Source organism: Toxorhynchites rutilus, chromosome 3 (genome assembly GCF_029784135.1).
Source record: "Toxorhynchites rutilus septentrionalis strain SRP chromosome 3, ASM2978413v1, whole genome shotgun sequence".
Taxonomy (NCBI): Eukaryota; Metazoa; Arthropoda; class Insecta; order Diptera; family Culicidae; genus Toxorhynchites; species Toxorhynchites rutilus.
This window is the reverse complement of record NC_073746.1, coordinates 260,777,165-260,790,024: the sequence shown is the minus strand read 5'-3', so window position 1 is coordinate 260,790,024 and position 12,860 is coordinate 260,777,165. Positions and strand designations below refer to the sequence as shown.

Here is a 12,860-nt window from a genome sequence, read left to right as displayed (position 1 = left end):
GAATGTATCGTTGTTGGTCACACCAAAGCCTAAGGTAAATAACGTTAGAAGTATGCCTGGAAATAGACGAGATATTTGTGTTTCAATGATTCCAAGGCTTCTAGCCAAATGTGACATCTTTGACCATCGTGTTACAAATAACGAATCATGGTTAGTGTATTCAATTTGTTATTTTATTATTATTAGTTTTTATTTATTCCAATAACTGGTATATAATCTCCTATAGAAGTGTGTTTTCCTCAAAATTTGATTAAATACCGAGGGAAAACAAGAACCAACAGTCCCATAATTTTTCTTTTTAATCATTTATTTATTTTATTTTTTTTTGACTGATTCTATTGATTGCTTTGCACGCAGTCTGTGGTAAAGTTTTCCAAAATCCGATATAGTTGCATAGTAACGACCAAAATTGCACGAGGGTTTGCTATAGGTCTGCAATCAGGACTTCAAATTTTCTACTTAAGAAATAACATGCGATGGATTACTAAGAAATATCAATGTCAATGCAGTATTCTGTTTGAATGATTCACGGAAAAAAAATTGCAGAGGTAATAAGAGCAACGGAAAAACCGCTACTAGAAATATTCTCACGCGGAAGAAACCTCATGGGTATAAATGCCATAGCGTTGTTCTCGACATAACCAATGAAAACGTCTCAAAGGAATCCATTCGTGTGGAAAGGAAACAGATAAAAACAGGGTTTTCCAACTTTAAATTCCGAAAGTAAATTGAAATAAAACACACTTAGAATTCGAATTTAGATGAAACTTTTATTTCAAATTAAAGTTTGGTTTATGCCATTATGTGTGAAATACAACATCATTCAAATGTCCACCTAGGGCTTCCTCGCACACCTTGATCCGGAACAGGTAATTTTCGATTACTTTTCGGCACATATGAGGCGGTATCTCCGTCATAACTTCACGAATGTTGTGTTTCAAATGTTCAAGAGTTTGCGGAGAGTTGGCATAGACACAGTCATTCGCATAAACCCACAAAAAAAAAGTCTAGCGGATTCAAATCGCATGATCTGGACGGCCAATTGGCATCACCACAACGCGAAATTATGCGTCCCTCAAATTTCGTTCGCAATATGGCCATGTTCGGTCGTGTTGTGTGGCACGTGGCGCCGTCCTGCTGAAACCACATGTCATCCGTATCCATATCTTCAATTTGTGGCAAAACAAATCGGTTAACATGCGGCCATAGCGCTCACCATTCACAGTTACCGTCTCGACGTCCTCATTTTCAAAGAAATACGGCCCGGTGACTCCACCAGACCATAATGCGCACCAAACAGTGACTTTTGGCGGATGCAATGGCCTCTCAACAATCACGTGTGGATTTTCTGAGCCCCATATACGGAAATTTTGGGTGTTTACATAGCCATCGAGCTCGAAATGTGCCTCATCGCTGAAGAAAATTTGATGCGAAAATTCAGCATTTTGCTGCTGTTGTTCGTTCACCCAATCGACATATGCCAGACGCATTCCATGGTCACCACGCTCTAATTTTTGTACCAGTTGGACTTTATATGGATGTAGGTGCAAGTCCAAATGCAAAATTCGCCACAATGATGTGTTTGACAAGCCCAATTGCTGAGCACGCTGTGGAATCGAAACATTCGGGTCATCCTCCACACTGGCAGCAACAGCAGTAATATTTTCGGCCGAACGCACATTACGATGATGCACGGGTTTCACAATATCCGCTACGGATCCAGTTTGTTCGAATTTACGCACTACATTAGCGATTGTGTGCTCTGTAGGCCGTCCATGACGACCAAAATCCGTCCGTAATGCTCGAAAAACATTTGCCGGTTTTTCATCATTTTTATACTATAATTTAACCAAATTAACACGTTGTGCGATGCTAAAACGTTCCATATTGCAAAATGGCAGACATTAAACTAACGATATGACGCTTTGGTTGACAGCTATGTCAAACGGTTGTCAGCTGTATACTTTCGGAAGCCCGAAATGAAAAACCCTGTATGTAGCTTTTGCTGTGAAAAAAAGGCTCTGCAAGTTATCTACCTTTCGCTCTGAAATTTCGCATTCATCCCTTAACAGTCTGCTCGTTGATGGCCCGTTGATGACCCGAAGTCAGTTTTGAATTGTTAAAATTTGAATGTTTTTTTTTTTAATTTATGTTAGTTGATTAATTGAAACGCGTAGTATTCAACCATTTTCATAGAAATATCCTTAAATTTCCACTAAAGAAACATTTGTAATATAAAATCATTATCAGACAAGATTTTCGTGAAGGATTTTTTCACCATTTGCATAAAAAGTAGGCTGACCAAATAGTGCAGGAATAAAAACGGGATACGTAAGCCGAAAAATCAATATGCCATGTTTTGAAGAATTGTATAAGTAAGTGAATAAAACCGAGAATAAAGCCAAACAATCGAATATTTTCAGTCTTACCAGCCTTGTTCTCTACAACCAATTTTATTCATTCATATTCATATGGTGGATGGACTTTGCGAAGCAGATAAGGATTTTCGGGAATTAATAAATTAATAAATTAATAAAATTTGTTACATTTCAGATCAGTGTTTCAAATGTTTCTCGTTGTCCACATAATGTTCATCGTATAAATATTTTTTCAACCGGTCCGGTACTACCTGGCAGAGATAAAATATAATTAGTATAATTATATAATTAATCAGATTTATGAATTCCTTACACTCTTATTTGCAATTTGCAACTAAAACGGGTTTTTGTTCCAACTTTTTTTCTCATTAATCATAATTATTCGATTATTCGATTATTGTTCACTAATCAAACAAAATGTTTTTATCGATCTCAACAAAAGTTTTTTCTAATGCTACTTTCAATATCTATCCATTCAGGAATGTGCTCTAATACATTCCATTTATACTGTTGTGTTTCTCGTAGGCTAGCCTTCCACTTTTCAATGTAGTCCAGCATAGTATCCTAGATTTTTTTCACACCCTTTTAAAGATTCTGACTTCTATACTTAGTTTGAATCAACTAGACTAATTAGAGTAATGAAATCATCAAACATAACAACAAATTTAGTAGCTGATATATCTTCTTTTTCAACAAGGCTTGTTTGAAAGGCCACCATATGACTTCTGGAAAAAAGCAACCATAGTTCGAGGCATGAGGTTTCAAATTAATCGCGTACTACAACAGGACATGTTTCCTGTGAAAGAAAACAGGAGCGCAATTCTCCAAAAATACTCCTCTCCATAAAAGATCCAAGGGAAAAAAGTGTGTTACCATGCTCATGCAATTTAGCATACAGTTCACAAACGGAATAAAAATCTTCAACTGTTTTAACGAACCGTGTAGATAAAGTGTTTGTAAAATTTCATAGCGAAGTTTTCAATATCGATTGCCAAAAGGATCTATTGTATGTCGATGACAGCTATGTAAAATCTCTGCAGATACAATGAGTAAAATTTAAATCCAAATTCAATTCTTAAAAAATACACTGTACAACAAATTCTTCGCTTACTTTTTTACTTGTGTTTGGCTCTAAACTGAACGTTGCCTCTTTCAACTTGATTGAAAAGAGAGAAGTGCTATTTTGAGTTTTTGAAAAATCTGATTATTTTTTCAGCGAAAACTATTTTTTTAAAATTCAATAGAGTACCATGAAGACACAGGTTTGACCAATGCATTGCTATATATATATATATATATATATATATATATATATATATATATATATCTATATATATATATATATATATATATATATATATATATATATATATATATATATATATATATATATATATATATGTAGTCACAGCTATCCGCCGGCTCTACTCACCACCTTTCTGAAGATTTCTGAAAATACCTGAAAAGGCAAATCACGCTCAGATGACCTGTCCATGTTTTTATAGGAGACGTAAGCGACAAAATGAACAAAACCGACTTTTTCGCCGTTTTGCATTCTACGCAATGTAATTCGTTTGCTCAACATGCAAACAAACATTTTTTGTTCGAAAACATTTGAGCAATTTTGAAAAAAAAACCTTTCCGAAAAATCACTGTTTGTCCGCATAACAGACGTAGTTCCATACAGCTTTAATATATCGTTCGAAAATCAACACTTATGAGTATTATGTGCTATAAGCTAAATCTACATCTCTACATTTGAATCACATTCTTTGTAGATTCCAAACGTGCCTGTCACGATAGTGTCTTATTACTTAGTGTTTCCTAATAGATGAATATAAGAAACCATAGAAATCATATAACTATTTTATGTACACTGCTCTGCGATGAACAAAGAGATGTAATTGTGTTTTTTAATGTTATAATTATCTAAATTTTGTATTTGAATTGAAAAAGTAGATAATGAAAGAATCAGATCAGTAGTAGAATTATAATAATATTGGTTCCTAGCATTATAATTCCTCGGGTTCGACGTCGAATTATTCCACAAACTCAGCATTTACTCATACCGTTGGTGTAAGTTACTCCACCATCTTTATGCGATTGATCGTGATATCGATAAATCATGTTGCTAAAATCACCATCATTGCAGATTGCTTTTGCAAATTTAATTAATTGACAACTGAAACTGCCGACGGAGACGTTTTGACTATTATCGGAAATGTAAATATTAACGCTACAGACCTGGTGATTACGTCTAGCTATGCGAACAAATGTTCATTGAAACGATTGATTGTCCGCATAAATAGACGTAAGCGTTTTCCAAATGGAGAAAATATGTTTTAATCCGCAAAATCTCCTAGGCCCTCTTTTTGCCGATAATATCCTTCAACTGGATAGAATTCGTTTTCATTGGAAATGTTCATGGTTACGCTTGTAGGCAAAAAAAAAACAAATTGCGTTTTCTCAACACTAATGGTGTTGGTGATTACGAGTCCTATGCAAACATGGGCAGTTACCTCGAGCCCTGTTTGGGCGAAATTTCTGATTCTATTTGTAGTTACGCATTGATGAAACCTTTGGATACATGGTACTCTTTTCAGTTTGTTGATATATTGCTTCTACAAAAAATGACAACCAAAACCCCTTAAAATCAGATTTTTCAAAAAATTCAAATTACGTATCCCTCCATCAGAGTAAAAAGGGCTTAAACTCAAGAACGTTCAGATTTCTACCGAAGCCCATAGAAATCATAGATAGAACCCAGGGTAGAAAAAATTAAAAAATTTTATAGCGCTGTGCTATCGAAAATAATGGCAATGAAAAAAATATTTTCCTTTATTCTCAAAATACGGTACAAAACGATAAAAAGATGGGACAATCAAAAAGGCCCGAAAATACGGTACTGTTCCGATCAAAACGGTACGTTTGGTCAGCCTATTAAAACGTGTTTCTCTATTACCTAGAGCAGGGGTTTTCAGATTTTTTTTATGGCAGAGCACTTTTTATAGCAAAATTATTTGACGGAGCACCTATATTTTTTAATTGATAAAACAAATCCTATTTGCATTGACATTACCCAGCAGGTAATCCTGTTTGCGTGTCGCAGTTACACGACATCTGACCCGGAGTAAACAAGATAAATCACTATATGCCTTGTGAAATTAAATTGAAGAATGGTTTTCTTCATGGTGGGTTTTCAAGTGGGAGCATTTGCTATAATTTCGCGGAGCACAAATTTCCCGCGGAGCACCATTTGAAAACCCCTGACCTAGAATACACATTTGATTTTATGAATAAGATAATTTCACCTGAAAAACAGTAATGAATTGTAGACAGCTATAAGTAAAGAAAGTTGCATACTATCCGGGCGGTTGAGCCGATCCATATTTATGACTTAACAATATGAAAGCAGAATTAGGTATGTTCAAATTTGCTTCTGCGCACGCACTATTATTCGCAACAGCGAGAAAATCACACGTTCAATGATGAAAGAATGAATATGATGTGGAAAAATAAAAGAAGACACTTGAGCATGGAAACTATATTTTATAAATAAAATAATTTTAATTTCTTAAATGTATACAAACAGGCAAAAACTCGCCGACAGATCCCTGAAAAACCTACAGAATTAAAAATGCGCATAAAAACCCGTCATTAATCATCAATGTTCCAATTAAAGAGTTTGTTATATTTTTCTTGTTGCTGGCTTGTCTCTTAGAGCAGGGGTTTTCAAATGGTGCTCCGCGGGAAATTTGTGCTCCGAAAAGTTATAGCAAATGCACTTGAAAACCTACCTTGAAAATATATTCTTTAATTTAATAACATTGGGCATATAGTGATTCATTTTGTTTATTTCGGGTCAAATGTCGTGTAACTGCGACGCACAACCGAAATTTTGTTGTTTCCAGTTGAGTAATGTCAATGCAAATAGGATTTGTTTTATTGATTAAAAAAATGCAGGTGCTCCGTCGAATGTTTTTGCTATAAAAAGTGCTCTGCCATAAAAAAAAATCTGGAAACCTCTGTCTTAGAGGATCATAACAATACTTTTAGTACATCTCGCATTCGCGGATAAGCGGTGTTTGACTGTAGTTACACACCTGCAAAATTACCCTTATTTCGAAAAATTTGTGTATTCAGTGCTAATGTTGCTACAAGTTTGAGATTGATATGAAACGTTTTCTGTTTTTTGAAAGAATATTAACAAAAAAATTAGGTCACCAAAGGTTATTTTCTCAAGTCCGTTTCTTTATGAAAATGAAGTACTAACGTACCAGTTGCACAAGTTGAAATTGTTCGATTTTTTTGATGATGAAAACACATATTTCCAGGTGCATCTAAAAAAAATATTCAGACGTGGATTACGGTTTATTCTACACATTGCACCCATCTCTCTTGTAAATTATGGATTCATTTCCAATAAAACTTTCTTCCCAGTTAAGGATTTTTTATGGCGTCCCTTATGACTTTAGCTGTGTGCGCCGGTAAGTTGTCATCACCTTACACCTTGTCTTTGGTCTTTTTTTCAATCAATGCAAAGTTTAAATTATCATTTGTTGTCGGTAGTGATTTGTAGTCACCGTTTCACCGTTTAAGTAGCTCACGAAACATCATAACCTCCTGGTCTCCTCCACATAGAGCATCGTCTTTCGGCCGAAACAATTTGGCTTTGCAGGTCCTTTGCCATGTAAAGCCAAGATTTTGTGTGCTTAGTGTTCTCAAAATAACGTTATAACAAGCAAACGAAAAGATTCGACCGCTGGAAATCTGACATGCAAGTCAAGTCTAACGATCGCATCCAATCCTGCAAGCAACATCTAAAACATCAACCGGACAATTTCAACTCGCACACCTGGCTACAAAAGATTATTTTATTGAACAAATTTTTCTTAAACTCTACGTTCATTAAGCCTTCTAAAAATGCTTCGACACCCTCAAGAGCGGCTCTATGGTCTTTAGCCAGAGTCTTGGCAATGACCGATGAAAAAATTGATGTTGGCATGTTCTTCAGTTTTTGGTTGGCCGTGGCGATCAGGTGCTTTTCCGTTTTGGGCACGAAATCATTGGAGTATACGAACCTTAAACGGCGCCCAAAAATTTCCCATCGGTCGCAGCCAGTGTTGCCACATTTAAATCTGTACCAGAGGGGTTAAAAATCTTTCTCATCTGAACTTTTTCTTCAAAAAGTCTGTACCAAAAATCTGTACCATCGGAAATATTAGCTGTAGTAAAAAAAATATATTTTATTAGCATGAAAAAATACACATTGAGATTGTTTGGTTGGGAGAGGTTGTTGTAAATGCTGGATCGGCTATATCCGGTTGACACGAAGTACCTTACGATGTCTAAACAAAGTACAGCAAAGCATCGAGGGGAGTAGCTTGACTCTTTTCGCCATGGCTGCTGCAAATCAACTGATAAGGGCGTCGAAGCATTTTTGCAGAAGGCGTAATAAACGAAGTATTTAAGAAAAATTTGTACGTTGAATTTTAATATTTTTTTCATTTTCATTTGAGTCCTTTTTTAATGCGAACGTTATCCGGTTTCTTTAGCAAACTATTGATGTAGCCTTCCTGGTTTTTCATCACAGGGTCCATCTCTCTATTCACCTGTGTTTCAAGGTTATTACTCATCAAACGAAGGTCTTCCATCCAGAACTACGTTGACTCCAATGAACACAACTGATCCATGTAAATGCCATCCTCGCCTAGATCTCTCTGCAGGAATGCCGTCTCCACTTCCAGCTGATGAATCTTGAGGTTCATTTTGGCAGCTATCGACATAAGGTACCGAATCGTAGCGTGCATCCGTCTACATCACGTTCTTCTATTTTTCGCAGTCCTGCCCATTATTCGCCTCACGAAATTTGTCATGGCTACATAAAATTTGAATAACACCGTACATATTAAAACATTATTAAAATAATTTCATAAAAAATACTAGCTTGCTGGACCAGATGGCAAGGATGTCCTCGGGCCATGGTTCCAGGCCAGTGGAGAGGAAGTCGTGCCGTTGACGATGACAAAGTGTTCATCGTGGAGAGGAAGGAACAAGACCTTCGTGGCTGGTCCATTGTTCACACGCTAGATTCTGAAGAACAGTTTGGCATCTTTTCAGTGGTAGAGAAGCGCTGCTACCTTCGCTGAATAGTCGCTTTCGAAGTCTCTTACACTCCCGCTAATTCCATAGAGATTTCACAGATCATCATACTTCGGACAAACACACAGCAAATGTTCGACGGAGTTGTGGGTTTGGTAGTGGTCGCAAAATAGATGGAAGGGTTCTCTGTTGAAGCCGTGCGAGACCGACCAGTGACCGGTCCACAGTTTGGACATGATTCGTTGTTCTCGCATCATTTCTACATCCTCGAACCCTGCAATCGAGCCCTTAACTGTTCTGAGGAACTGCTCTCTCTCTGCGATCCATCTTTCGTACCAAAAAGTGCGAAAAGCGTTGGTGATCCACAACTGTCGTCCAGCGGCACCTCCAGAGTGAAAAAATGTCCGATGGGGACCTCACAATATGGGGAGATTCCGGCAAATCGGTCAGCCACTCCGTTGCCTGCGATACCGCTGTGTCCGGGAATCCACATGAACACAGTGTCGGGCAATAGGTCCTGCCTGACAACCTGTACCCATGGGTGTTTGGACCTGGTACTCGCCGAATCGGAGACAGCGGTATGGAAGATGGGAAGGTGGTTGACCCGAAAATGCCGGCCACCTCTGCCGATATAGCAGATGTCCGCGAGTTTTTTGCTGGAAATCAATCTGTTATTACAATCGCTTATCCCAAATCCAACACCTGATGGTTCTTTTGGGCCGTCCGTATACCTGATCTCGTGGAAAGCGTATTTTTATGCCATGATGACCCTAAATTATTCTGACAAACCGGTCGATCTCACCCCGGTTCGAAAGTTGTTTGTGATACCGTTTCTCACGAGAACAGTTGGGAATCTCCTCGCGTTCACCTGTTGCTGAATTCTGTTACTAAAGACGGTCAGGTGTGTCTCCCCTCTACCACTGGTTTTCGACGAAGAATTGGAAGTCCTCAATACGATTGCCGAGTCGATGGTTAGATCGAAATGAGGTTCTCCAATTTTAGCGTAGACATAGGCGTGTTAATGGTAGGAGGCCGGAGACAGTCCGTAGGGCCTTGTTATAAATCGGTGCCAGAGTTTTTGGGAGCTTGTTTTCGGCCAAACCCGTCAGCTCGAGGCCATATGTTAGGTGGCTCTCACGATAGCTTTGCCCACCCCTAACCGGATCTTCCTGCTGTTGCTCAGGTGCGGTTTGAAAATAGTTTTCAAAAGGTTCAACCGGGTGGCATAGCTCTTCTCAATTTCCTCGAAATGAAGGAAGAAGCTAAGTTTGTGGGCGACCAACACTCCGAGAATTTTCAACGTTTTTCGACGAGGAATGTATTCTTTGTATAGCTGGATCCTGTGAATGGGAAGCTGGTAGCTGTGGCCGCATACCACAATATGGTCGTTCTTCTGCGCTGATAGTTTGAATTCTCTAGACCGCCCACCGAACGATGGCGTTGGTAGCTACCTGTATACTGATGCGTGGAATCCTATGAGTGTCACCCACTGCCATCAGAAGAATGTCATCCGCGTAGACGTACACGAAGACTTCCCTAGACAGAACCTGAAACCGGCTATTCATGGCGACAAGAATGAGGGTGACGACAAGAACAGAACCTTGATGTACTCCTGTCTCCTCGTGGAAAACTCGGGTGCTGATATTACCAATTTTGACCCCAAAGGTTCGCCGTTGACATTGTTGCTACTTTGACAGACCTTATATGGATATTACTAGGCTGTTTCTCTAACCCTCGGGATACTTTGCTTACCGAAAGTTGACTAATCAACAGGTCAGGCCCGCACAACACGTCGTGTGGTTTCAGATCACGCCAACCTACTCATTGTTAGTCACATTAATTCTAGCTAACACTTTCTATGGGCTCTCCAGCATAACCTTGTTGCGTCACAAGTGAATGATTGCGCCGGAATCGAAGAACCATATTTACTTTTAAATATTTTGCAAAAGTTATCAAAGATCGTTAAAGTAGGTAATCAAGATGTCGAATTCAAATGGCGGCGATGGAAGAAGTGCTGGAGCTGACACAACAGCAGTCCAAGTTGAAAGCTGTTATCCGGAAGCGTCGTTTCGGTTCAAACATGAGAAGTTCTTCGTGCATCGGAAAACTATAATTCTTGGGCCCATAACCTGATAAAAAGAAGGTCTCATTCAGATTAGGTTTGGGTAACGAAATGAACAGAGAGAATTTTTATTCAGATCGTGGCTTACTACTAGACAATTATTCCATGATTGCTTTCTAACAGATGTAATTAAAACATTTGTTGAAGTTTTCGTTCCTCACTTCGAAAAAAGAGTTTTATTACAAACTAACTGACCCGGTGAACTTCGTCCCACTCACAATTGATATTTTCATTTAAATGATTCCGGACACTTAAGTCCCCACAGAACTAATTGTTCTGTACATGATCTATATTCGTGGTATATAATTTCTTTTTTAGCAAATAAACCTGAGGCAAACTAAGACGCATCAAACCTGATACTGACTTTTCAAATCCGTTGTTCCGTTCTCGAGTTAAATTGTGAGGAACGGACACCGAACCACTTTTATCTATATAGATTGTGTATTCTAGCAATTCCGACACATTAATATTCTCTACTCACAATTATAATGTTTCCCAGCAAATAAATCTTCATATCATTACGTGTATCGAAATCACGCTGTTTCCTTCATCTCTGTGTTAAATCAAATAACAAACAGCCCCAAAGAATGTACACTCAAATCAGTAAAAACAACATTGTAACAATTGAACATACGGTGAAAGTTATTTGCGTTGAGTACAACCATTTCAGTACCGGTGAACCTTCTTGGCCTTCTGATTGTTCAACAACAAATACGTACAACGTCTTCCAACGGGAGCATATGGAAGTTAAAACGAAGAGAACAAACATTTCTGACCGTGACTCCAACGGAAAGTGTCATTTATCGGCAAGATATCATCGAATCGTAACCAGCTTCAAGATGTACTCCAAAGTCCGCGGAAGTTACTTTTTGACAGAAATAATCGTCCTCATCTTTTTCGCGAGTTCCTGCAGTTGTTATAGCAATCTCACAGAATTTACCAACGAAGTGCATCATCGAGACAAGCGTTTCGTCAGTTTTGTCGTTGGTGGAGGTGTTGCTAAAATCGTTCTTGGTGGAGTTTTTCCGGTATTCTTTCATCACAAACTGAAACGTAGTTTGAATGCGGCACTGAATCTGCAGGCGAACTATGCCATCCCGGCGAGAATTGTTTGGCCAGTTCCCGAGCATGTGTTCAAGCAACGATTGAGTGACGCCTATGTGGACAACAGCCGACCGCAGCTGTATAATGTGCTGGAGAGAATGATCGATAGCTGGGGCAGAAATGGTAGGGCGTGTTTGCTGAGAACTATTTGCGAGGTGGCCGAAACTCCACTGAGTCACAACGGAATGTTCGGCGAGATATTGGATGTGATTTTCACGTGAGTTTCCATTCCGATGCGTTATTTTTATTCACATTTACCGTGACCGTGTATACTTGTAGCCCAACCGAAACGGACGTTATGGATAGCGATTATAAACTGGCCCGGAAGTATGGCATGCATGGGGTTAAATGCGCTGGTGTGTACAGTAAATGTCTTCTTGGTCACGGCTTTTTGGATGCGATATCAACTGTGAATGTTATGAGCTAATTTGTTAAATATTAAACGAATAAATGTTGATGAGATTTTTCGCTAGAGTCAGGAAACGACTCTTGCTATTGCACAAATCTCGTGATAGTGCTAGCTAAATGGTATACATTGCGATACATGAGAACAGAAATAAAAAAGCCAAGAAAATCTTCCCAGAAACAAGACAGCCATCCGTTCCACATCATTCGCGCTGCACGTACCATTCGCTTATCAAATGTGTAAGTTACTCCGCGGGTTCGAATGACGTCTTCATTGCGTGCTTTTGAGCGCCGCGATCCGAATACCTGCTGGCGGGTGTATTGCCAAGGTGCAACACAATGTGCGATTGCACGCACACTCACCCTCTTCCATCAGATCCGAACCACATTCTCAAAGATGACTACAAAACGCTAGGCTTACGAGTAAGCTTCCGAGAGATTGGTGCTGCAAGATCTTTTCTTGCTGGCTGTGAATGGGTACTGTTGTAATTGAACTGGCTGGTTTGTTTGCCGACTACCGCCGGAGACGGTGATGGAAGACGATCAGCGAAAAATATGGCCGAGCCGAAACAGTGCAATTGTGTTAAATTAGTGAGCCTTTCAAAATTCGCCCATATCGAACGAGCCTAATATTGCTGATTGGTGCATTAAGATATTTTACCGGGGATCAATGCTATCAATTATCGCCCTCTGTTAGAGACCGGCTGATTGGGGGCAATACGAGGTTGCAAATTATTTCCGCTAGAAAA

At 38.9% G+C, this 12,860-nt stretch overlaps 2 protein-coding genes across 2 annotated transcripts in view; one reads left to right on the top strand and one right to left on the bottom strand.

The window, feature by feature from the left end:
- LOC129773126 (fructose-bisphosphate aldolase-like) overlaps nucleotides 1-12,860 on the bottom strand; it is a 609,238-nt gene that overhangs the window by 280,212 nt on the left and 316,166 nt on the right. The window lies entirely within an intron of this gene.
- LOC129773135 (uncharacterized) lies at nucleotides 11,333-12,236 on the top strand. The gene is made up of 2 exons (XM_055776704.1): nucleotides 11,333-11,923; nucleotides 11,986-12,236. The coding sequence occupies exons 1-2, from the start codon at nucleotides 11,343-11,345 to the stop codon at nucleotides 12,131-12,133; spliced, it is 729 nt and encodes a 242-aa protein (XP_055632679.1). The 5' UTR covers nucleotides 11,333-11,342; the 3' UTR covers nucleotides 12,134-12,236.

Excerpts from the sequence above, each read along its gene's own strand:
- LOC129773135 (XM_055776704.1), top strand. The coding sequence starts at position 11,343 with ATGGAAGTTAAAACGAAGAGAACAAACATTTCTGACCGTGACTCCAAC. Across the intron at positions 11,924-11,985 it reads ATATTGGATGTGATTTTCAC|CCCAACCGAAACGGACGTTA; the intron begins GTGAGTTTCCAT and ends GTATACTTGTAG.